Source organism: Melanerpes formicivorus, unplaced genomic scaffold (genome assembly GCF_026170545.1).
Source record: "Melanerpes formicivorus ecotype bairdi unplaced genomic scaffold, bMelFor1.0.p_v2 SCAF_63, whole genome shotgun sequence".
Taxonomy (NCBI): Eukaryota; Metazoa; Chordata; class Aves; order Piciformes; family Picidae; genus Melanerpes; species Melanerpes formicivorus.
This window is the reverse complement of record NW_027142415.1, coordinates 586,448-612,752: the sequence shown is the minus strand read 5'-3', so window position 1 is coordinate 612,752 and position 26,305 is coordinate 586,448. Positions and strand designations below refer to the sequence as shown.

Genomic DNA, 26,305 nt, shown 5'->3' with positions numbered 1-26,305 from the left:
AAATAAAAAGCAGGTTGCACCTTTGTGCATCTCTCTGCAGAGTTCTGCTGTGACTGTGGTGGTAAAAGTGCTCTATTAAACCAGGTGCCTTTAATGTACAGGTGGCAATTACTCTCATTCCTAGATGAGATTCTTTCTTTGCTTGATGGAAATATGAAGAAGTGTGCTTTTCATACCCAAGCATTAGAGGGCCTGCCAAAGTTCAGCGTGAGCCTGTGTTTTGAAAGGGTATCCCTGAACCCTCCCCATGACTGAGCAAATCCAGCCACTCTGAGGTACTAAATCATGTTTTCAGTAGAGGCAGGATTGTAAAGGCCAAACTGCTCATTCGTTGCCTGCAGCCATAGCTGCATTTCTCCTGTGTAACCTTACAGTAATTTCCTTCTCTTTAGTAAATTTGATCACCCACACATTCTGAAGCTGCTTGGTGTGTGCCTGCTGAATGAACCTCAGTACATAATACTGGAGCTGATGGAAGGAGGGGATCTACTTAGCTATTTGCGAGGAGCCCGAAAGCAAAAGGTAAAGACCACAACGCTTACATTTTTAACCTGTAACTGCCCACAGATTCTCAGGTTTTTCCCTTTCTCAAAAGCCATGCTGATATCCAGCTGTTTCTCTACCTGTAAGGTCTGACCTGGTTTTCCCTAATGCCCTGGGACCTCCATGTTGAGTGCTGACTTTGCATTTGGAGTTGCTGTGAAGAAGATGGAATGCCACCAGACCACTGATCAAGATTGCGTTTTCAGTCATGTCTACTGAGTTTTTCTCTATGAATAGTCCTTTGAAAAGTGATCATAAATAAGGGTGGTCATGTGTCTGGTCTCTTAGGCCTCATGGATTTGTTGTTTGGGTTTTTTTCAATTTGAATAGCAGCAGTATCCTTAACATGCTAGGCATAATCCAGGCACATCAGAAGATAATGTCCCTGTATCCTTATATTCTTTAGAAGGAAAGATAAGAAAGGAATAAAGAAATGGTGCCTCTAATTACATTTCCCCCCCCTAGTTAGCATGCAGATTAAGAATATGGATGGCAAAACTGTAGGTCAAAAAGACTCAGCACTGAAGTTTTATAGCATTGCAGCTGTTGTTTAGCTCATTTACAAGGCCAGCTCAAATCCAGTCAGCATTGAAGTCTACTGAAATGTGCAGGTATTCTACTAGAATAATGTATTATACTACTAGAATATGTATTATACTACTAGAATATGTATTATACTACTAGAATATGTATTACACTACTAGAATATGTATTACACTACTAGAATAATGTAATATACTACTAGAATAAAGTAATATACCACTAGAATAATGAATTATACTACTAGAATAATATATTATGCTGTATTCTACTAGAATAATGTATTATACAAGCAAACCTGATCTGACAGCGGGAGGAAATTTTCAGAGTCCCATTTCTTCTACTGTAGTGAAGAAACAATTCTGAAAGCCCCAGGATAGAATCATAGACTCCTAGAATCACAGAATCAATAAGGTTGGAAGAGACCTCAAAGATCATCAAGTCCAACCTGTCACCCAAGACCTCATGACTACTAAACCATGGCACCAAGTGGCACGTCCAATCCCCTCCTGAACACCTATTCTTAGCCCCCAGTCAAAGAGCAGGATGGGTTGGTCTGCCTGGCAATGCAGTGTTCTGACAGTTTCCCTGCTGGTAATTAGCATTTGCTTTATGGCCATTCAGAGATCTTGCACCTGTGCTTTGCATCTTTTGGACAAACCCTGCACATTTCAAATGAGCAAAGAATCCAATCTTTGCACAGGGAGCTCGACATTCTGAGTTTGTAAAGCTGAAAGGCACAACTAACTTCTGTCTTTGCTTCTTGTAGCTCCAGCATCCCTTGCTGACAGTGACTGACCTCTTGGATATCTGTTTGGATATTTGCAAAGGCTGTGTCTATTTAGAGAAAATGCACTTTATTCACAGGTACAGAACTTCCTTAGTCTTCCAGGGTTTACCCACAATATAAACCTGGGAAAAATGTCTAGAAAGACACCATAATGCAACAGGGAAGACATGAGCAACAGAGTAAAATTCAGTCTCAGGTTTGTGACAAAAATCACCTGCAATTCTCTCACAAAATAGAGAGCTGCTCTAAGATCTAAATTCAGGACTCATTGTTCATTATGCAAGAATAATATCCTATGTAACAAAGAGAAGGGTGAGCAAGGAGATCCTTTACCCTCTTCCTCTAAGTAGAAGGTAGTGTAGAGTTCACAGAGCCAAACTTCTCTCAGAGATGCACAGGGAAAAGATGAGAAGCCACAGGCATAAGTTACAGCAAGGGAGAGGAGATAATATTGTTCACAGCATGCAGGCTCACTCACTGGAACCAGCTGTCCAGAGGAGCTGTGTCACCTCCAGGCTTGAAGATATGCAAAACTTAACTGAATGAGGCCCTAAGCCACCTGATCCGACTTTGAGATTGGCTCTGCTCTGAAGCGAGGGTTGAATTCAGATGGCTTCCAGAGGTCCCTTCTGACTCAGGTTCCTCTGCTGTGCTAATTCGATCTCATTTCTGCCTTACAAATCAGGGACCTGGCTGCTCGCAACTGCCTCGTGTCTGAGAAGCACTATGGGAGCTCCTCCCGGGTGGTAAAGATTGGGGACTTTGGCCTGGCCAGAGACATCTACAAAAATGATTATTACAGGAAAAGGGGAGAAGGCCTCCTCCCTGTCAGATGGATGGCTCCTGAAAGCCTCATCGATGGTGTCTTTACAAGCAGCTCTGATGTCTGGTGAGTTGCAGTAGTCACACGGCTGTGGGAATAATCAGGCCAAATTCCATAGCTGGAAGGTAGTTTCCCATTCCATTTTGGTGACTGACTGATCTGATTGTGCAAATGTGAGCAGACCAGGCAGGTCAGTCTCAGTGTGAGAGAGCAGTCCTTGATTACTTCCCCAGCTTAAACACAGATGGAAAATGTGGGCTTCAAGTCCCATGTTTTACCTGTTGTTCACTGGAAAGCCAGCAGGGAAAGCCCCTTTTGAAATGATGGGAGGTTTCTTATGAGAGAACTCCACAGATGTCTCTAGAAGACCTTTCTCCATAAGCCAAAGAAAGTACATTGGGGGATGGAAGCATGTCTTTGGCTTGAAAATCAGCTTCTCTTTCAGTCTTCTGGGTGGTTGTGTGATGAAGTGATCAGAGACTACGGTGAGAGATGATATTACCCACATGGATTTAAAACTCCCTGCAGTGTTCCTTCTACTACACAGATCACAGGTTCACAGGATGTTAGGGGTTGGAAGGCACCTTCAAAGATCATCAAGTCCAACTCCCCTGCCAGAGCAGGAGCATAGAATCCAGCACAGGTCACACAGCAACACATCCAGATGGGTCTTGAAAGTCTCCAGAGGAGGAGACTCCACAACCTCTCTGGGGAGCCTGTTCCAGTGCTCTGCAACCCTCATGTTGAGGTGGAACCTCCTGTGCTGTAGTTTATACCCATTGCCCCTTGTCCTATGCCATCAGGGATGTGTAGGGTGAGGTAGGAGGCTCCAGCATGGATGGTCCTAATTCAGCCCTGGAGCTGTGCTCTCCATGGGGATTTTTTTGAGCTAGAGGTTGAAGCCATCAGGGTTCTGTAGAGTGAGGTAGGAGGCTCCAAAGGAGGCTCAGGGGAGACCTTATTGCTCTCTACAGATACCTGAAGTGAGGCTGTAGCCAGGAGGGGGTTGGTCTCTTCTCCCAGGCAACCAGCACCAGAACAAGAGGACACAGTCTCAAGCTGTGCCAGGGGAAGTTTAGGCTTGAGGTGAGGAGAAAGTTCTTCACAGAGAAAGTTGTTAGCCATTGGAATGTGCTGCCCAGGGAGGTGGTGGAATCACTGTCCCTGGAGGTGGTCAAAAAGGGATTGGATGTGGCACTTGAAGACATTGAGGTATTGGGTTACAGGTTGGACTTGATGATCTTTGAGGTCTTTTCTAACCTTATTGATTCTATGATTCTATGTTTCCAGGAGGAATGATAAGGTTGCACATTGCCATCTCTAATAAATTGTAGGCTACGACAGATTTCCTCCTAGGTGATATTTTAATGAGCTAATGAAAAGTTTGGCATCACAACAGTAGCCTGCATGGATATATTTCTTGATGCTTTGAGCTCTAGCTTTGGATTCTGGCTGGGAAGAATTATTGTCACTCAAACAATTTTGTACCAGGCCCATAATGTGGATTTTGCTTGCCTGGGCAGTGAATTGACTGCCTGCATGCTGTTCCATTTTTTCCCCCCTCAGATTATTTGGCATTTCCTTTGCACAACCAAATATTTCCCCTCATTATTTTACCCTGCTCTGATGGCTGCTTTGTTTTGAAGCTCCAATTTCTCACCATCCTCAGAGGAATATCATAGTACTTTGCTGTGGAGGTTTACTTAAGTGTATATTTGAGTGGGTTTGAGCTTATGATGATGAAGAGGAGGAGACCTACTGTCAAGAGGCATGTGAAAAAACCCAAACCACACTAGATCCATTAAACCTGAGATTCATACAAGCTTATATCTCGATAGCCATAGGAACTCATGGCAGGCACTAGCCCTCCAGTCTTGTCCAAGTCCTCAGCTCCTGCAGCCCATGCATTTGACTGCCACTCTTATATTTATCTCAGTGAGCAGTTTAGTGCTCTCTGCCAAACCAAATGAGGTGCTGATTGCTTTGTGAGTGGTGCTTAGGAGAACTTGTCTCTCTCCATTTCCAAGACACTTCTAGAGATTTCTAAACACTTGTTTAAGCGAGGACATGCTCAACCAAAGGGCGTTGCCCAGGGAGGCTCTGGGCACTCAGAGGCTTCTAAGCTGCGTCTCAGAGAGTCTGGGGGAGTGTGTCAGGTGTAGACATTGATTTCAGCTATTCCAGAGGCTGCTTTAAGGACATATGAATTGTTTAACATGAGAAAAACCAAAACAACTTCTCACTCTTGATGCTTCTATGTCTTGTTCTTGGTTTAGAGAAATTTTAACTGTTGTTAGGGAGATTTTTCATGATTGCTGTGGAAATTAATTTATTTTAATTGGTTTTTTTCTTTCTTTTTTTTTTATAGGTCTTTTGGAGTCTTACTATGGGAAACATTAACTCTGGGTCAACAACCATATCCAGGTTTCTCCAATACAGAAGTTCTACACCATGTACAGTCAGGAGGAAGGCTGGAATCTCCAAACAATTGTCCTGATGACCTGTAAGTTAATTCTGTTCAAGTGTTGTTGATAATATATATATAGGGAACAAGAAGCCATCATTCTGAATGTCACTTAGGCCCATGCAGAGTCCTACATTTTTATTTCATAAAACCCATGTAGCACTTGGAGCTGCCAGCCCACTACTAATTCACCCAGTAGGGCAGCCTGGAAGAACTTAAGAAATGAATTTGAATGGTGGATATGGGTCTTTTAAACAAGGTTTCAGAGACATCATAAAGCCAGCCCTGGGCATGAATCTGATAGTATAGAATCATAGGATCAATAAGGTTGGAAAAGACCCCAGAGATCATCAAGTCCAACCTGTCACCCAACACCTCCTGACTAAATAAACCATGGCACCAAGTGCCATGTCCAATCCCCTCTTGAACACCTCCAGGGATGGTGACTGCACCACCTCCCTGGGCAGCACATTCCAATGGTCAATTACTCTTTCTGGGAAGAACTTTCTCCTCACCTCAAGCCTAAACTTCTCCTGGCACAGCTTAAGACTGTGTCCTCTTGTTCTGGCGCTGGTTGCCTGGGAAAAGAGAGAACAGACTGAGAGCATCTAATGGTAGAAAGAATTTCCTGGTCCCTGTACACCATGGGGCTGGGGTCACTCAGTATTGTCTAACTCTGTGTCGCAATTCCTGTACTACTCTGCACAAGCAGTCAGAGCAATGCACTTGACAACTGATTGTATAGATGGAAAGAGAGGCTACTCAAAGTGCACAACTCTTACTCCTGGGGCACAGGAATTGTCTTGAGCCTAATTCTGTGATTGGCAAGCCCAGATCTCTGTGACCTCTGTGATCTCACATCATTTACCATGCTCTGAGTTCCAGAGAGGCTGTTTATATATCATTGTGTAGGTACAGCTAAAACACAGCAAAGGTTTAGTGTTTGGAGGAGCAGAAGACCTGAAGATATCAGGATAGTGTTTTACCAACAGAGTGAAAACTGGAAGTCATAGAACAAATGAGAGGTCAAAGCAAGCTCAGTTGCAATATTTTCTGCTGGAAAAAAAAGATTTCTTCAAAAAACAATCCTGACAGCTGTCCTGTAAATAAAAAAGCATAGGAGGCAATGTACATCTGTGTGCTGGTTTGATATTCAAACTCACATAAAGGCTTCTAAGTTGCCTATAACACAAGTGACCAGATCTGCAGAAGAATCAAGAAAACTTTGCTTGAAGTCGTTTTTAAGGTCCTAGATCTTAAGTTTAGCATGGCAGGTAGGGTTTAAACTCTGGTCTGCCTGTTGTGACTTGTAGGATGGGGCCTAATAGCAGTAACAGCTTTTGAAAGCCAAGGGCTGAATGAGCTCTTAGACTCTTGTGTCATCTTTTATCTCGTTTGGTGAACACTCAGCACCTGCATAAATAGCTTTTTGCTACTTTGCTTGGTCATTAATGGAATGCTGGGATTCTTCACATTCCTGCTTCCCTCCTGGTGGTTTTGAACCTGCATCAGGACATCAGCAGTCAGTAATTGTCTCCTCAGCACTTTGGCTTACTCATTGTCATTTCACAAAACAAACCATCACTGATAGGAAGAGAGTTCAAAGGCCAAACTACTTCAGCTGAGAAGTGTTTAGGAATCTGTGCTAGGCTTACATTGCAAGAGCAAGTAGGGCTGACACAGAAACCTTGGGGTATAAAAGCACTAAGGAAGGGAGCCTTTTGGGGGGGGGGGGGCTGTGGAAAATTCTCACCTTTCCCTCCACAAGTTGTTACTCCAGGGAGTAATCATTGGCTACCCTACAAAGAAGTGTAGATAGGATAAGCTTGGTAATGAGTTTGGAAAGGGGCTTAGGGCTTGGGGATCTACAAATAAGACACATTTATTAAAATATGAATTACATGTATAAATGACACCACTTTTGCAATCAGAGTTCCACATCTGGCACAGCTACCTGAGTGTGAGGCTGGTATGCAAGGGCATGCACAGTTTGGACTGAGCTGGGCTCAGAATCCACATGTCATGTTCTTGTTTCATAAATGAAGAGAGAGTAGATTTAGACTGCTTGTAAGGAAGAAGTTCTTCACTGTGAGGGTGTTGAGACAGTGAAATATGTCACCCAGAGAGGTTGTGGATGTCCTGTCCCTGGAAGTGCTCAAGGCCAGGTTGGATGGGGCTTTGAGTAGCCTGGTCTAGTGGAAGAGGTCTCTGTCCATGACAGGGAGGTTGGAACTAGATTGTCTTTGAAGGTCCTTTCCAGCCCAAACAATTCTGATTCTACAACTTACATTTCTTTCTTCCTCTGTGGGCCTATGGCTGACTTTTTCTTCCTTTCTGTTAGAGGAGTGGTGTACTCAGGCAGCTCTTCACTGCTACACTTTGCACAGTGCTCTGCTCCTGAAAGCCCAAGCACCAACCTGAAAGAGCGCACCACTTGAACTCACGTTTTTTTCCCTTGGATATCTACAACCAGCATGAACAGAAAGCAGATTCTTTGACTTCCATCATCCAAGACTACAGCCTTCAAAATGAAACATGACAGACACTTTGTTGGCAGCAGCAGAACAAGGATTATTTCACTTCATTTTCAGTCTTCTTCAGTACTTTTTCATCTATATTTGCAAGTGTCATCAGTAACCAGCACACTTGAAAGCAAGCAGACAAAGTGCTTCAGAGCATCAGGAAGCCAATACCAGTTAAAAAAAAAAAAGCTTTTTAAGTGGATTTTCAAGATTTCATTGGATCATTTTGGGGAAAAAAAAAAAAAAAGCACAAAAAGCCAAACCCACAAAAAAACCAAACCCCAAAGCCCCCAACAGAATGACTGTTCAGCTCCACAACCACGACACAGATTGATGAAAAGTGACTCCAAACCAGTTTTCTACTCAGATTTCTCCCTCAGTGCTTCTATCTTGATGGAAAAACATCACTGAGAAAATCAGAAGTCAAGAGACTTCTCCCACCTGTCACTAAGGGTTTTGTAAAATACCCAATTGTGGTGAAGGACAGCAGCCTCCTTTTCAAGAAGGATAAGCAAGGATCTGAACAAGCCAATTCATTTCACATAACTCAGTAACGCCTGGTATCACATAGCAGCAGGTCTGGGAGGCTGTTTGTCAGGGGAGGATTTGAACTTAGGGCTTAGAGGTGAATACTCTGCATTCCAGCAGCAGCTTCCTGAACTGGCCTTTCACTGCCTGCTCAAATGCTGCTCTCTGGTTCTGAGATTCTGAAGACCTCCCTCCGCTCCTAATGCCTAGCGTGGCCAGGTGCTAGCTGTGTTTTGGTTTTCAGCCTGGCTCCCCCTGGCTTTTGTAGGATTTGGGTTTGTGTAGCCTGGACTCACCTCGAGTAAGCAATGAAAGTCAGCCCTAGGCTCCAGACAAACACAAGGGGCTGTTTTCCACTGAATGGTATTGATGGTGTTGGGCCAGGTGAGCTGGGATCCCTGCACTCAGAGGAAACTCATTTTGATGGGAAAACTTACTCCTATTTGGTTTAGTCTGGAGGCAGAAGTCTAGATCAACCCTCTCCATGCTGGGTTTTCCTTGAACTTCCCTGAAATATGAGACAGCATGAGCTTAAGGAGGTTTAAACAAGCTGATAGGTTCATCTTCATTTCTGAGTTTAGATATATTTTCCTTTTCCTTTTTTCCTTTTTCCCCTTTCTCCTTTTTTTCCTTTTTCTCCTTTTTTCCTCTTTCCCTTTTTTCCTTTTTTCCTTTTCCCCTTTTGTTCCTTTTCCCCTTCTTTCCTTTTTTCTTTATTTTGTTCCCCTTTTTTTCCTTTTTTCCCCCTTTTTCCTTTTTTTCCTTTACCATTCTCCTCCCTTCCCCTCCTCTCCTTTTTTTTTTTTTTCCCTTTTTCCTTTTATCCTTTTCCCTTTTTCCCTTCTCTTCCCTTCCTAAATCATTTAATGGCCAATATTGAAATGAATTTTTCCATGTTCTTTGCTGCTTGCATTTGTTTTCCAGATGTGATTTGATGAAAAGATGCTGGGCCCAAGAACCCCACAGCAGACCTACTTTCTCCTCTATCCAGGACAAGCTGCAAGAGATAAGGCACTCTCCACTGTCCGTATTTGAAGACAAAGCAGCAGCAATTGGAGTCATCAACGCAGCTTTTGAAGGTGAGTCTGGGCTAGCACAGGCTCTCCTCATGTCCTCTTCCCTGTGAGCAAAGCAGGATGCAGCAGTTTTTTTTCACTGCCTCCAATTCCCTGCCTATAAGAACAGCAAAGATTTAACTCCCTCATAATGAACTCGTGAAGATTCACCAAATGCCAGTAAGTGACATGCATTAGGTCCGAGGTGAGGAGAAAGTTCTTCACAGAGAGAGTTGTTAGCTGTTGGAATGTGATGCCCAGGGAGATGGTGGAGTCACCATCCCTGGAGGTGTTCAAAATGTCAGTTTATCCCCACCTTGACTTGCCTCTGTCAAGTACAGTCTGTGTATGATGTTTATATGTCAGTACAAGAATAAAGACTTTATCAAGTCTTTATCAAGACATGATGGGATCAAAGGAAGCCAGAACTGCTAACTTATAATTTCATGCTTTTTTTTATTAGCTGATCTTGCACCCTTATGCTGTAATTGAAAGGTTCACATAGTTGCATGTAGTGTCATTTCCTATTTTCTTTAAGGGCATCTTCACTTTCAGTAGTGGAGTTCAGGCAGGAGCTATTTAACCTGGCACAAATCTAAGCCTGGCATTAGCTCAGGAAAGGACTACAGCCAATTAATTCGGCACTCTGCCCAAGATAATAGGCCTTACTTTTATAATGGACTTTATCTTACCTAAAGGCAGCTATCTAGAAGCTAGAAGTCTCATCAAAGATGATCTTCTAGCTGTCTCTGTAGTAACAGACATCTCCAGAGAGTGACAACTCCTATGTTTTAGGCAGGTATCACAGCAGGAAAGGGGTCACCTTTTGCCCTAGGGTGACTTGCCCTATTTGACCTGCATACAGCAGCAGTAGTAGTAGCAAGATGACAGCCAAAACAAATGATTCAAAGGTCTGTTCCGTGATGGATTGTCCTGGACAGCATTTTCCCAAACTGTTATGTGGTCATTGGCCTTTGTGTGTAGTGAAACTTCTGTCATGAGCCTCCTACCAAGAAATGTTTGCTCTCACCGGGAGGCTTGGTTCCAAAAGAGAGAGCAAATGTCAAGCAAAGTGAAATAACAAGCCTCAAAATAACTGTGATGCTGAGCCCTACATGGAGTCACACATCTTCCAATCTCTGCTGAGCATTACCTACTTGTAGGTAGCCTCAGCTTCATCAGGTCTGTACATGCTGTTGTGCTATATCATAGATGGGAGAGCTGGCTAACCTTACATTTTTTCCAGCAACATTACTGATGGTACAGTATGACACATGGACTGCAAGTGTGGGTGAACTAATACAGACAGCATCTCAGTGGCCTGGACAGCATGCTAGCAGGATAGTGTGGGAATGGCAAAGGGACTCTGACCTTACTGTTGCAAGAGTTACCTTTCTAAAGGAGGTATCAAGTAGAAATAAATACACCTGAGCAATGCCAGCAGCTCCTGGCACTGCTGCTTTGGAAGAGAGGGATGCAAATGTAGCACCAGGAATGGGCCTATCAGTTTAGAATTGTTCCATCTTCATCATATAGGCTTTCCCAGGACATTGATTGTGGGCATTAAGTGGCACTAACAACATTTTTTGAGTAAGGGAGTACTAAGGAGGACAAAGACAGCACTGAATTTTGAACCCAATGGGAATTGACTGAGCAGAGGCTCCATCACCAAAGTTCATTGCTGAAAGAGAGATTGTTCTTGCCACGGTTTCAAGGAGCACAAATGAAATGTCATGAATCAGTGTGCTAACAGGACAGCCCTGCAGAGCTGTAAAAATAACCAGTCCATCTATTTTCAGACCTAACTTTTTACATTTGCACATACAAGACAGCACCATAATTTTCAGGTCCCAAGCGTGCCCCTTTATGGATGGAAACACCTGTTTGTTTTGGCAAACCTCTTTGCTGGCATCAGACAACTGGGCACTAAGCAGCTGGAGCAGCTCCTAGCTTTTATGACCCAGGAGGACTATTCTTATCAAGGCTGCCCACCACAATCCCTCTTAGACCTGTAAGGAAAAAAATGTCTAATTGCTCAGAAGCTGTGATGGAGCAGCACCACACTCTTGTTGCTAGAAATGGCTCCTCCAGCAAGTCCTCCAGCAGGGCAGCTGGAGGAGCCTGAGGAAATCCTGCATGAAGGACTTCTCTGTAAGACCCTGCCAGGCTACTCTTTCCCTTACAGAGAAGTCCTTCACTCTGTGCCCCTGTAGCTGAGGTGGTTTGGGGTGCAGGGCAGTGCAGGCTGGCACCAGCAGCCTTCCCTTGGGGTGCTGCTGTTCACAAGCTGCTCCTGGGCTGGCTGAAAGGGAAAGGCTGTCTGGTCTGCTTTTATTGTTTCTGGCCAAACAACCATTTCTTGCCCAGAGAGGCTGAGAGTAGGTCATAGGCTGGCCTGGATGATCTCAGAGGTCTTTTCCAGCCTCAATAATTCTGTGATTCTTTGTGAAATCCAGGGTAAATAACTAAAGACTGAGAGGAAACACATTTGGACTCAAACCCAGCATTTAAAAATCCCTAAGCTGGAGGTGTTGCTTGAAGCTGTGTCCAGTTACTGTGTCCAGTTCTGGGCCCCTCAGTTCAGGAAAGATGTTGACTTGCTGGAATGTGTCCAGAGAAGGGCAACAAAAATGGTGAGGGGTTTGGAGCACAAGCCCTATGAAGAGAGGCTGAGGGAGCTGAGGTTGCTTAGCCTGGAGAAGAGGATGCTCAAGGGAGACCCTATTGCTCTCTACAACTACCTGAAGGGAGGTTGTAGCCAGGTTGGGGGTTGGTCTCTTCTCCCAGGCAACCAGCACCAGAACAAGAGGACACAGTCTCAAGCTGTGCCAGGGGAGGTTCAGACTGGATGTTAGGAAGAAATTCTTCATAGAGAACCCAGAGGAATGTGCTGCCCAGGGAGGTGGTGGTGTCACCATCATTGGAGGTGTTTAGGAGGAGACTTGATGGGGTGCTTGGTGCCATGGTTTAGTTGAGTAGATGGTGTTGGGTGATAGGTTGGACTTGATGATCTTGAAGTTCTCTTCCAACCTGGTCTATTCTATTCTATTCTATCCTATCCTATCCTATCCTATCCTATCCTATCCTATCCTATCCTATCCTATCCTAGATGGGAAGATAAAAAAGTTACAATTCTGCAATGTTTCCTTTGATTTTCTTCCTTTTCCTTCTCCTTCCAAAGCCAGTCACCCAGTCTATTTACTCTTTTTCCCCAGCAGTTAAGGTGCTTGCTGAAAATACCACTTGTTTTTTTGGTTTTGGTGTTTGGTTTGGTTGCTTTTTAATCTCTGCACAAAACTTTGAGGGGATTTGACATTAAAATCTGGAATCAAAGATTTTACTGTTAATTCTACACCTGCTCACTGAGTGGTACTGGTTTGCTGTTCCCTATGTAAGAGCCACAAGTTGCTAAAATCAGCTGCCTTTAGAACAAAACCATCTTGCACACCTCTCTGAACTAAAAGTAATCACCTGGTCAAACGGAAGCTTCCTTAAAGCAGATGTGTTGATAAGAGCCATTTTTAAACCTCCTATCTGGTCTCCTTTTGTATTTTTCTGAAATTCAGTAATCCTCTTCCCCACTTAGCTTAGTGAGTGGCTGACCCAAAGCCAGCGGAGGTCAGCGAAAAGGCTTCTTCCAAAACACTGAGTGGTTACAACACTGCGGGGAGAGAGGGGCTTGGTGGTTTGATCATTTCTTGTTTGTCCCTTAGACAAATGCTGTTTGAGTCCAGAGAGTGCACACAAGCCATAGGATGCTGCAAGGAAAGCCATGCTAGTTAGTGCTTTGCCTTGATCTGAGGGAATAAAAGTCAGAGAAGAGGATGATGTTATAAGAGCTGGCATTTCTTTAGCATGGGTGTGGAAGCAGCTACAGCTTAGGCACTGCATTTATGCTGGATCTCTAGGTTGCTTGACAGTCACCAGAGAGTTGTAGACACATTCAGGGGATGTTGTTGTGTAAAGGTGAGGATGTGAAATAAGATTCTCCCCAAAGGGGTTCATTCCTCTTTTCTCTTTCCATTGGCATTCAAAGCAGCCCAGGCAAGAAGCTTGAACTGGACGTGTAAAACTTAGCACACTTAGTAAAACGGATCCTCCTTTGTGATCTGGAGAAGAGGAATGCTTCCCTATTTATAAAGCCTTATTGTATTGCAGCAAACATGCATCTGGCCTTTTTTGGGTGCTCTTATAAATGATAACCCACAAGCTAACAAGCAGCTTTTATGTTGTGTATTTCCCAAGGCAGATTTGTGCACACACAGATTTCAGTTCATGGATCTCTGAGAAAAATCTGTTAAAAGCAGTCAGTCAATGCTCCAAACAGTTTAGGGCAGTGGAAATGCAGGATGGACAAAATTCTCACTTCTAGCACCTTTAGAGTCTGGTAGAATAGCAAAGCTTGGTGAGTCACCCTCGAGCCATGCAAGATCATATGCTTCATTAGACAGGAAACACAGATATATCTCAACTGATACATAATACAGAGGGGAGTATTAAAACAGATATATATTTGTTCTATTTATATTACTGGCCATGTGCAGGAACTGAAACACAGCTCCAGGTGGCCAGCAGGTATCAGGAAAATACTCCCTACACACTCCCTGTCTCCTTGAGCTAACCAGCATAGCTGAGGTGAAGAAGTCGGGGTTCAGTAGCCACACTTCAGTGTCATCAAGCACCACTTCTGAGCATGGCCCCAGTGGGGTGCATCTTTCAGCCATGCCAGGAAAGCAGCCAGGCTCTTGTTTACTGCCATGGACATTGTGCTTGTTGCAGGGACAAAGGGCAGAGTATATATATGAACAAAAGAAGAGGATATTAATGGGGAAAAGCAAATGTGGCTGTGCTTTTAAATACTTCACCATACTGAAGGTGCTAAGCATCGTCTGGGATTATGTTACCCTGAATAAGTAGCATCTCAGGCTGGCTACTTAGCTGGTGTAAATCAGTGGCATCCCACTGGTTTCTATGGAGCTTTGTTAATTTGTGCTAGCTGAGAATCTGGCCCTGAAATAGCTGTAACAGAAGGTCAGCATCTCTAGGTCAGTTTGTTCAGTCCCTACCAATCACCTGTTCTGCTCACAGGTTTTTTTTCTTCTTATATGTTGTCACCTTCTGAACTAAAACACAGACACACACAAAAAAACCCCTCTCTGCTTATCAAGACACAACAAAAATTTGCACCCTTCCAGGCAGGACTTCAAAACATGTTGTGAGCCCACACAGCCTAGGGAGCAGTGAGGAAAGGCACTCGGTGATGGTGAGGCAGGATACGTGTCCCAGCTCAGCACTGCGGCTGCCCTGCGGCGGGAAGCAGCCAGCTGAGAAGCTGGGACTGGGAAGGGGGAAGCACAGATTTTATCAGGTTAAAACTGGTCTCCTCAGAGGAGGCTAAGCAAGCAAACTCCATCCCTCATTAGTATGAGTCAGGCAATCATAGTTTCTTGCGCCAATGAATGCAAGGGAGAGCTTCTGCCTACCCCTGGAGAGACGCATTGTGATTAATTCACCGGCAGTTAGGCTCACACATTGTGCTTCAAGAAAGCCACTGCTAGGAAAAGTGTCCAGCAAGGTCAAAGTTACATGCATTTAGGACCTGGGACAGGTATCTGGGTGAGTGCTGAGCTTTGAACGTGTCTGTTTAGTTATTGAAGGCAGTCTACCTGCAAGAGCACAGAGCTCAGTGGGAACCTGCTTCTCCGCAGGGCTTCTCTCAGCCTGTACAGAGCTCTGGCCTGCTGGAGCTAGCCTGCCTCGTGCCTTGAGGTAGAGCAAATGTGAGTAACTCTACACTGTGCAGCAGCCCACAGTGTAGACAACCCCTCAGGATTTAAGCATTTGGAGTTGAGTCCCCAGCATGACTCCAGATTCCATGAAGGTGTTCCTTGGACGCCTTCTCTCAGGGTGTTTTGATGGCTCAGCCAGACTTTGCTTGTGAAATCTGAGGGGATCACATCACATGGTTTATGCTGCATTTACTCACGTCTAACCCAGCATGACTATACATCAATCAACTAATTTTAGTAATGGTAAAACTGAAAAGAAAAGAATGATATCTCCTGAATACGCTGACCTGCCTTCTCCCTCCAGCTTCTCTGTCTTCCTTCAAATTCTTCCTGCTTTTTGGAAAGGCCTCCCAAAGATTATTCAGAATTCTCTGCACTGCCTCATGGCTTTCCATGCTGCTGCTGCTGGATTGTCTAGCTCTCACGTTTCAGAGGGAATTTCACAACATGTAATGATTTGGTTTTTTCCCCTCTCATTTGCTCATTTTCAGCATCTTCTGCCATACGACGAAGTGAGCAAAAAATACTTGCTTGCTCTACTGCCTTGCACGAGAAGCAAGCACTGTGCTGCATAACTTGACACTTTTGCACAGATTTTGGTTCGGGGCTTGTGCAGCAGAAAGGTGCTAAACTTTCCTAGGTGCTGAGCACAGCAGCCAGAAGTGACACAACAGTGAAGGGCTCTTGTAGTCAAAAATCTCATTGTGAAAGCAGCAGTGCAGCTTACCTGGGCATGAACATTATATTCTTCCTCTTTCTTTGGAGAGGATGAGAATATTCTGCAAAAACACACCCCAGACCTTCTTGCCTATTTCCTTCCAAAAAGCTGGAAAAAAAAAACCAAGTCAAAGCAAGGCAAGGTGCTTGAATTTTTTCTCTCTTTTCCTCTATAATGAGAAACACAGTGGCTCATAGGCTGGAAAAGGACTATAAGATTTTATATATTCTGTAGATCTTCAGACCTGTTGGGGAAAGAATTAGTAATGTATCTATATATCTGGTAAAAATATCCCAGTGACCTCATCCTCACATTTGTGTAAACATCACCTCATCAGTCCCAGATACTTATACAGGAAACAAATCTGAATGCTCCTCTAGTGTTCTATACTTAGGCAGGTCAGCCGGCATATGTCTGGTCTGTAAATACCCAGTTTTACTTGGGTCCTTATTTTAAGGTTTCTCTCCGAAGAGTTTTGCTGCAAACATGCCCTCAGCCTTTGCCCCTGTGCCTTTTCCAAGGCAACTTGCCCCTAAGGCTTCCCATTAAAAGCTTTATTAAACAAAAGCCAGATACAAAGAAGGGCTCTACTGCTTGGTAAAGGCTTAGTTGGGATTGAGTTACTAAATATTGCCATAATAGTCCTGAGCTGACAAAGTGAGTATCAAATGATTTTTCGTGGCTGTCAGTCACTGTGGTATGTGAGCACAGTTTGCTCTGGGTCCCAATCTCCATCTTGGTAACAGGCTTCTAAAATCAAAATTGTCCTTCATTATTTTCCTAATGATCTTTCCTAATGGACTTTAGTGTGCAGAACTGACTCTGACTGGAGCTTGGGGCAGGAAACCTGTGATTACAGTGAGGGACTTCAGGTACTTCGGGTACTTCAGGGACTTCAGGTAGTGATAGGACTAAGGGGAATGGAATGAAGCTGGAGGTGGGGAGATTCAGGCTGGATGTGAGGAAGAAGATATTCACCATGAGGGTGGTGAAGCCCTGCAATGGGTTGTCCAGGGAGGTGGTTGAGGCCCCACCCCTGGAGGTGTTTAAGAGCAGGCTGGATGAGGCTCTGGCCAGCCTGCTCTAGTGTGGGATGTCCCTGCCCATGGCAGGGGGGTTGGAACTAGATGATCCTTGTGGTCCCTTCCAACCCTGACTGATTCTATGATTCTATGACTTTTTAGGGTGTCAGGTAATGATAGGACTAGGGGGAATGGGAAAAAAATAGGAATGGATAGATTCAGATTGGATGTTAAGAAGAAGTTCTTCCCCATGAGGGTGGTGAGACACTGGAACAGGTTGCCTAGGGAGGTGGTGGAAGCCTCATCCCTGGAGGTTTTGAAGGCCAGGCTGGATGTGGCTGTGAGCAACCTGATCTAGTGTGAGGGGTCCCTACCCATGGCAGCGGGGTTGGAACTAGATAATCCTTAAGGTCCCTTCCAATCCTTTCTATGACATTATAAATAGTGTGTTTCCTGGTGCAACAGCACAGCACTTGCTGCTCCTTGGAACAGATAACCCTGAATGTCACCTGCTTAATTTTCCAGTTGTGAAGTAGAAGGAGGCAGTGCATGTTACCAATCAAAGGGGTATGTTACAAAAATAAATGGGAAAAAATAATAATAGCAAGAATTGGAACTTGAGCCTTTAGTTAATAATTTAGTTAATAATTTTTACATTTTTTAAATGCTTTATCCCTTGCAATAGATTTCAGGCAACTCCATATATGTGGGCAGCATCAAATTAGGGGAAAACCCCAAAGATTTTAGAGATGTGAAGAACACAGCAGATTGCCAAGTTCAAGCTTCTAGAAAGACAGACTGCTGCAGGTCCTCATGACAGTATGTAATGACTTAGCAGCTAGATAACTGCCTGTGTTACAGGACTCTTTAGCAGTATTATTAGCAGGGTTACACAAAGGCACAGATTAAAATCACTTTGGCTTTATGCAGGCTGTCTTTCCTGCCAAGAGAAGCAAGTCAAGTATTCATAATGGTCTTGCAGCCTGGTGAGAGATGAATGGTGCGGACCAACCTTCCCTCAGCGGTTTGCTTAAAGCTATAATCCATGCAGGTACTAGCAGAAAATAAACTGGGATTGTCAGTCACTCTTTGTGCAGTCATTAGACCAACTTTTTCCAACAGCTGCCTGAGTTTGTTTGCTTTCTAGCACTACATGTATATCATTGGGCTGTGGGTTTTGTTTTGTTTGGTTTTGTTTTTAATGCAGACAGCGATGCTCCAGGTGCAGATTCTGACAGTATTATTTCAGCCGTGCTAATGGAAACAAGGAATCAAGAGGGCCTAAATTATCTGGTAATAGTCAAAGAAGGCAACCAAGATCAAGGAAGCATCAATTCTGCTGAACTTAGTTAAGGCTGGCTTCCTCTGTTTGAAAGAAAGAGAGGAAGAAGAGAAAAAGCTCTACCAAAGAAGACACCAGCCAAGGAGGATGTTCTGCACACTGTCATCCAGAGGTGTCTTGACAAGCAGCAACTCTCTGAAAGACTCAAACTACTAGAAAATATGAGGTACTTGATGATGTGTAGCAGAATGAGTCAACAAAACCTTTTGTTTTTCTCCATGTTACAGTTTGGCTGATGGTTTAACAGAATAAAGCATGTATCAGACAACAAGCGATTTTCCCTTGTTGATTACATTTCCTCAGTCACCCATACTCCAGACACAGGCAGTGCTTCCAAAAAGACACCACTGGCATGCCATTCCAAAGAGGGGACCTGATTGCTTGTGAGCAGGAAAAAAAACCCCAGTGGAAAACTACCTTCACTGTGCACAACTGAGAGTTTGCAGACTGAAAAACCAACAAAAACTTTTGGTGTGTTTTTCTGGACTCCAAATCAGAAGTGAAGAAGGGTGACTGTGCTGGCCACTGCTGGGGCTGGTCTGTTGGCAGTCATCTTGGATGTTAAGTTGCACAGTGAGTGATCTGTTAGTCCAGGCAGTCCTGTTTTCATTACATTTCTTTTCCTTTCCCTTTTCAAAGTTCATCATCCTGACTTATTTTTTTTATCAGACTGGATAAAGATAAATGGTTTTCCTCCATGTTTTTGGAGCTCAAGTCATAGCATGTAATGAAACTATATGCAAATCATGAACAAATAAAAGACAGCAATAAGATTTTGTTGCATTTCATCATTACCAGTAGTTTGCAAATTATGCAGAGACACCTGTCAGGATGCTGGTTTCAGCTTGGAGAAGAGAAGGCTCCAGGGAGATCTAAAAGCAGCCTTCCAGTAGCTGAAGGGGGCCTACAAGAAGGCTGTAGAAGGACTGTTTACAAAGTGATAGGATGAGGGGCAATGGTTTGAAATTAGAGAAGAGTAGATTTAGGTGGATGTTTAGGAGGAAATTCTTTGCCATGAAGGTAGTGGAACACTGGAACAGGTTGCCCAGGGAGGTAGTTGAGGCCCCATCCTTGGACATACCCAAGGGCAGGCTTGACAGGGCTCTGGAAACCTGATGTAATGGAGGGTGTTCCTGCTCACTGCAGGGGGTTGGACTAGATGACCTTTGGAGGTCCTTTCCAACCCAAACCATTCTATGATGTTATACAGCATTTGATAATGAGGAGCACTGAAGAGCAGTGCAGGCACTATCTAATGTCAGAATGCATGCACGTTTGAGATGTAACTCCACTGAAATTAAACTTCAAAAGTTTCTTAAATTGAGATGCAACACAGAAGAACAAAAGCTTTGAGTCTGGATCAGTTTGTTCAAATAAAATAGACATTGAGAGCTTTTGAATTAGGATTCTTCCAAGTCCCTGAGAAAGCCAATTCAAGCAGCCTATAGCTACATGAATATTGTTTCCTCATCTACATATTGGTGCCAAAGCCAGGCTTTCTGATGAGAAATGTAGCACTCCACTATGCTTATCAGTGACAGATATATAAATGCTGTATAATGTTTCCTTCCTGTTCAAGTGCTCCTTGATTGCTTGCACAGCCATCCCTTCCACTTACTAACCAGTATCATGTACTAGCCAGAAGCTAGGAAGATCCCACCTCCATGACTTCACATCCACATGTAGCTCAAAAGAGACTTCTCAGTCAGGAAGTCACAACAAAGGCTTTGAAAACCAACAAGACTTCATATGATTAATCTTTTTCTTTAGCAGGAGAAGTCTTTTAAAGTGCCTCATGACTGCATTTAACACATGGTATTCACTTTTGTGTAGGTCTGAGTTGGAAAACAATCATACAAGATCCTGTCCAACACAGGTAAAGCAGGGCAGTGAGCAAGATGAGTGTCAGTGACAGACAGCAGTCAAAAGGAATGACAGGCCTGGTAATGGCTAAAAAATTCTAACTCACCCTAATTTCTTTTAATTGATTCTTACAAGGTTTTTCTTACACACATATTGTGGAGGGAGTTGCAGGAGCTTGCATACCAGGTGGATTTTTGAAACGATCATGGCTCTATTTATAATGACACTTGGCACCTCTAACTGACATTATGTTTTAAGTCTAATATATAACCAGAAAGCCAGTGCACCAAAGCCAAGTGATGATGCCAAAATATTGTCATTATTCCCATGACTGATACTGCCATATAAAATAACCTTTTTTATAGTGTGCTAACTTCTCCTTCTTCAGATGACGTCTTCCACTTGGAGGACGTTCATCACTGCCTTCTATCTTGTATGGTAGGAACAGAGCTGCAGAATAGCCACTCTCTGTTTGGATACCAACCTCTTTTGCAATGCTCTTGGCATAGATGGATCCTTTTTTTTCCCTTCTCCTTATTTTTTCCCCCATCTCCTACCTTCCCTGACAGTACAAGTCACTTAGTGCTCATTAGAGATGAGGCCACTGAATCACCTTTGTTGTCCTGCACAGTAGAGTAACTACAGTTGTCTCTCTATTTTCCTGTAGGAAACTCAGTGGAGTTTTAACATAGAATCACAGAATCATAAAATCTTAGAATCATAGGATGGTCCAGGCCAGAAGAGACCTCCAAAGGTCATCTAGTCCAAACTCCCCACAGTCAACAGGGACATCCCCAACTAGATCAGGTTGCCCAAGGCCTCGTTGAGCCTTCCCTTGAATATCTCCAGGCTTCAACCACCTCCCTGGGCAACCTGTTGCAGTGTTCCACCACCCTCATAGTAAAGAACATCCAGTCTAAATCTAATATCATTTGTAGGATCAAAATGGCACAACTCTGATCAATTTCCTAGTGTGTTTCTCTTTGTGTGTCTAATTTTCATGCCTTTTCAGAAGGGCTGACCATGTGTAAGTTCTCAGTAATTCCCAGTCACAAACATATTTAGCTTTGTCTTAGAGAGCTACAGGAGAGGCAGAACTCTGGGAGTCACAGGATTGACCTTTTCTAAGAGTATCTTCTCTCACATCTTCCTATTTCTTCAGCCTGACATCATCACATCCCCAAGGATGGAAATCTACTCACCCAGTGCAGCCTTGTGTTCTTCAGTAAGGACCTTGCCAGCTTTGTTCTTTCCTCAGTTTGTCTGCTGATATAGTTTTTTATCTTAACAGAAGTATCATGCTGTAATTTTTGAGTCTGTTGCTTAAAGCATGAAGGATTATCCTCTACTTGGATCTACTAGGACAAAATTAGTGGCAATGATAAACCACAGTCAGTTATTGAATGCATCCTCTTCCCACTCAGACATGGCTCTTGGCTTTAGTGGCAGCATCAGCAGGCTATGCAGAAGCAAGCTGAGAAGGGACTATTTGCCTTACTTCTTGCCAGCATTCAAGTTTGACATTAAACAATTAGTGCAGGCATCAAAAAATGGGGGGGGGGGGGGGGGGGGGGAGGGGGAATGGCCCATTTAGAAATACTTTAAAAAGTCTTGGTACACTTAAGCATGTCAGCAGCAGTGAGTTTGGGTGATCACTAGAAGCTGGATGAGGTACCAGCTGAATGTCTGACTTCAGTGTGGCTCAGTTTTCAGCCCTGCACCCAGCTGTACTGCCACCAAAACCAAGCTCGCCCCGCTCATCACTTTTGGCCTGCTCCTAATTCTTTTAATATCTTTTCTCCAGGGAATGCTTTCTGAAATGCCTACCTGTCTCCATATAGAAATGAATTCCTGGAGAGAAGTGTTGCTAAAAAAAGACACCTTCAGCCTTCTTTGATTCAGTTTTATACTAGATGATGAACAAAATGCTTGCCCTTGATGGAAGCAGCGTCAGAAAAGGTGGTGACAAAGTGACTGGGGTGGCAAACGCCCTGTTGCTACCGTGTTGTCACTGTTGTATTTTGGCTCAGCTTGCAGACTGCTGCAATTTCAAAGCAGTAGGAATGTTTCTTGGGCAGGAGAAGCAAAAATGGTGAGCAATGCAGTGGCTTTTAGAAGAGAGGCCTAGAAGCAAAAGGGTTGGACTGTGACTAAAAATCTGTGGCTGGTACTCTAACGGCTATGCAGTTGGAAAAACTGCAAATTCTTCTCTGATTTACAGTTTGTTTGTTTGTTTGTTTGCTTGTTTTCAAAACTGCCAGAGTGGCAAGTTAAGTGGCAAAGCAAAACAATAAAATGCCCTGGGAAACAGGCTTGCAAAGAGGGTAAACAGGAGCAAACACAAGGGCCCTCCTCAGCACAGGATTTGCATTTTCTTAGCAGAATGAACTCCCTGTCTTGACACTGTGTGCTCTGATTGAAGTGGAGGTCATGGCTAGTGACAACTGGGAGCTGTTCCTGGAGGCTTTCTTGCCTTTTTAGGTTATGAGGGTCTCTGTGTGTTTAGGATAATATGATTGACGGCTCCACTCCGGCCCCAATTAGCACCCTATAATTTATTAGCTTCTGCTTTCAGATTATGCGCTAACTTCACAAATATTTCAACCACGGAAACAGCAGCTATCAAGTGTCTCTTTCCTGATCCAGCTCCCTGGGACTGCAGTTAAATACAAGGAGGGAGCTGTGCAGGTCTGTCAAGAGAGAATAATCATTTGTGTCTGTGTGCAACTGGGGCTGTTGCAGCTCTTTAGGAGTCGGCTTGTGGAGAAAAGGGGGTGCTGCACCGAATCGGAGGTCAGGGCTTGGTTACTACCACAGGGGTATGGTGCAGGACTCAGGGCAACACACTGACTCTTCCAGAGAGGGTCTGTGCTTGACCAATTCTGTTTATCATGGAAATGATGATGTTTCAAAGTGTGTGTCCCTTGTAACGCTGTTTTTTTGCTCCTTGTTGCTGCAGCGTGGGGCCAGAGTAGTAAACGCAGGAGGGAAGAGATTGAGTGAGGCAGGAGAGCAGAGAGAGATTGAGATGCAGAGTCTGGGCTAGGGCCAGAAGAGGAGGAGAGGAGCCCTCAAAAAATCAGAGGGGTGTGATGAACAAGGAGGGCACCTTGCCAGGTAGGGAGGAGGAAAGGTGCCATGCACTGGGGACACAGGACACTATCAGTAGCATCCAGTGTGGTTTTACCGCTCCCAACAGGACAGCTCTCCTGTTTAGTATTTGTCCCTCATCTACCATCAATGTAAATAAGCAACCAACACATCCCAAAATAAAGGCTCCAGTCCTCCTTCAGCCTGTGTTTTTGTGGGCTGCAGCCAAGCACAGCCAAGCACAACCAAGCAAGGTTTCCCTTGCGTGACCATGGGACCCAGAGGCACGGACCCCCATACCCTGCACCCCTGCATCAGCTCCTCCAGCACCTTCCCCTTCTCCCACAGGGCCAGAAACAGGGGCAGGAGGAGGAGGCATAACACCTCAGTGTCTTTTGGTTACAATTTGCACTCACAGGTTCAGTGCAAGTTATCCATATTTGAAACCAGGCTAAGGAGGCAGTAGAAGGTGCTGCAGAGGTGACTCCTCCTGTATGACTGGAGGTGGACATGAACAGGGGGAACCTGCTAGCATGAGCTTCTTGTCAGTACAGTCAGTTTAGAGAACAGTCTGGGAACTGTGCTGGGAACCAAATTAACAGCATGATTGCCAAGGCTGTAGCCCCAAAGCTTGAGGACTGACTGAATAAAGTTTGTTGATTTTTTCTCTCTTTTCCTTTTTTTCCCTTTCCCTTTCTTTTTTCCCCCCTTTTAATCTTTTTTCTTCTCTGAATGCTATCCTATTCTCATTTCCCAAAGCAAAATGTCATAGCCCACAAAATCAATAACTCGCTCCTCCAAATAATCACAATCCAAGTCAGTCTCCTTCCCCTGCTGCAATTTCTCCTCTGGGTGGCAGGCCAGGGAAGCCAGCCAGGACACCACAATCCCCCAGAGGAGCTGGCTCGCCTTTCTGTAATCAAAAGGGCACGTTAATTGCAACCCCTGCCCAGAAAAAGATGCAGAAGAACTGCCAGTCAGAAGCCCTGCTGCCTCCAAAGCCACCAGCAGCATTTTCCTCCCATCTAGGAAGAGGCCAACCTTTAAGCCCTCTCTAAAGATTTTCATGAACCTAAATAGGACTTCAAAGGGAAGGCGAGAAGGACCAGCAGACTGTGCTGACCCAAGGAGGAGACAGTGCAGATACATTTCTCCAGAGGCAGGCAGCACACAGTCCAGGGGAGGCGCAGGGGATTACTGAGATTCTCTTTCTCCTTCTGTTTCTTCCCCTCCTCCTCCTCTGCTGGGGCCTCCTATGGAAAACCCACTGGGAAAGGAGATGGGAAGTGAAAAACACCACCATAAAGCTCTCCACCATGACTGTACATGCAGGGGTGCTTCATGCTGCATTCTTGCAACTGCAGCTACGCTGAAGCAAAAACCCAGATTAAAATAAAGTGGAGACCATGACCACAAATACTATATCTCATCCCCACTTCTTTCCTTGCCTTGACATCACCATTGACCTCAGAGTTCATCAAAACTGTATTCCTTCTTGCTTTGTTATTTTCAGAACAGGAAATAAATGTCTGCAGCGAACATGTCCAGAGCTCACTTTGGAAACTCCTACAAACTGCTCTCACTCGACAGCAGCAGGTACTCTGGCTAGGCCCAGTGCTGCCATGCTCTGCCTCAGAGCTCATCCCTTCACCTTTTTTCCTGGCCTCTACACAAACAAGCCAGGAGGTGTACTTGTTTGCCTGTCCCAGCTGGGCTAGTCTGTTTGCCAGGTGAGTGGCTGGAGAGCACAAGCCAGCACCAACCTCTGCAGCACACTCGGAGAAGGGGCAGGAGGAGGACCTGATCTTCATGCTGCAGGACCAGGGACTCGCAACCTTGCCCTTTCAGTGTGGCAAGCATGTGACAGATTAGACATACACAACATGTAAGAAGAGTTTCTTTTGTGTTTCCAGATTTCCTGCAAGCATTCATCATGAAGCAATAACTTAGGATGCAAAGATGAATAAAACAGGCTTGCAAACGGGCACTGAGGTGGTCTGCACTACTACTGTACCAGGAGCTGTGGCTCCAGTCCTACGACGACTCACAGCCAAGGCCTTAAAAGTAGGTGCTGTGAGTAATTTCCCTGGAGTCAGGTTAGCAGAGTGAGCAAAACTCTGCAAGGGTTATCCAGAGCAGGATGTGCACTTTAAGACTGCAGTTCATCCAGAGCAGGAGTTGTTTGTACACCTAACACTCTGAGCTACTATCTTAACTGGTGCTTGCTTGCTTTCACAATGCAACAGTAACAAAGAGTACCAGGAAAACACAGTAAAACTAATATTCATGTATTTCTGGCATAAATTCTCCTGCCTGAAAACATTCACAGTCAAAGTGAATTGGAAATGCCAATGACTGGTTTGTGCCTACATGAATATTTCCAGATGTATTTGGGGTCTATTGCCCAGCCCTTCTCATTAGGGACTACAGAGGAGAGAAGGAAAAATGAAGAAGAAGACAAAAATTGTGGTGAAGCACAATCAATGACAGATTAATATTACAAAACAAATAAATAAATACATTGAAAAAGCCTAAAAACCCCCCAGGAAAGTGCTCATGGAATGATCCTCTTTACTCCAAGCCCCTGTGGCAACAAATTAAATACCATTTTTAGTTACTTTTCTTCTGCAAAGTCCTGGTGTCTTCTTTCTTGATAAATGCCTCCAAACATGTTTGGTTTAACCAGCAACTGGAGGCCTTCCCTCGCCCTTTGCAGCTTGTCTGGGCTCTGGCTAAATGGAGACTGAGGGTGAAATGCTCAGGGTGAAATACTCACCTCCAAGCTCTGGCAGAGGATGCTCTGCACACATTGCTCCTTGCCAGCTTCTCACAATATTTACTCATACTATTTTACCATGCTCCTACTATTGGGATTCCTATTCTTTTCCAGAAATGGAGTTCCTGCTGAGCTAAAACCTAAGAGAAGGAAGTTTGTGTCATTCATAGCTCTGTTCCTGAGACACAGTTAAAGCCAGATTACGTTGGAGTGCCTGAAGGTAAAAACTCACTGCACAGCATGAAAGTCCATTTCTACTGCTTCTCCTGGTGTCAGAGGGGTAATGTTGGGACTCTCCTCTTACATGCATTGAACTTTTGTCCTCTTACATGCATTGAACTTTTGCCAGCCTTCTAAGAGATTACATTAAAAGCAAAACCAAACAAACACAAAACAAACCAAAATCAGCAACAATGACAACAAAACCACCCAAAAAACAA

General features: G+C 44.3%; 1 protein-coding gene across 3 annotated transcripts in view; it reads left to right on the top strand.

The window, feature by feature from the left end:
• The window catches only part of ROS1 (ROS proto-oncogene 1, receptor tyrosine kinase), an 80,729-nt gene extending 61,834 nt beyond the window's left edge, over positions 1-18,895 (top strand). The window contains exons 39-44 of one of the 3 annotated variants that reach the window (XM_068162289.1): positions 393-522; positions 1,853-1,950; positions 2,559-2,762; positions 5,065-5,199; positions 9,135-9,289; positions 18,002-18,895. In XM_068162289.1, coding sequence (XP_068018390.1) covers positions 393-522; positions 1,853-1,950; positions 2,559-2,762; positions 5,065-5,199; positions 9,135-9,289; positions 18,002-18,147 — 868 coding nt within the window. In that variant the 3' untranslated portion in view covers positions 18,148-18,895. The other 2 variants (XM_068162290.1, XR_010990293.1) reach the window with 2 other exon arrangements.
• Positions 18,896-26,305: the final 7,410 nt, after the last annotated feature.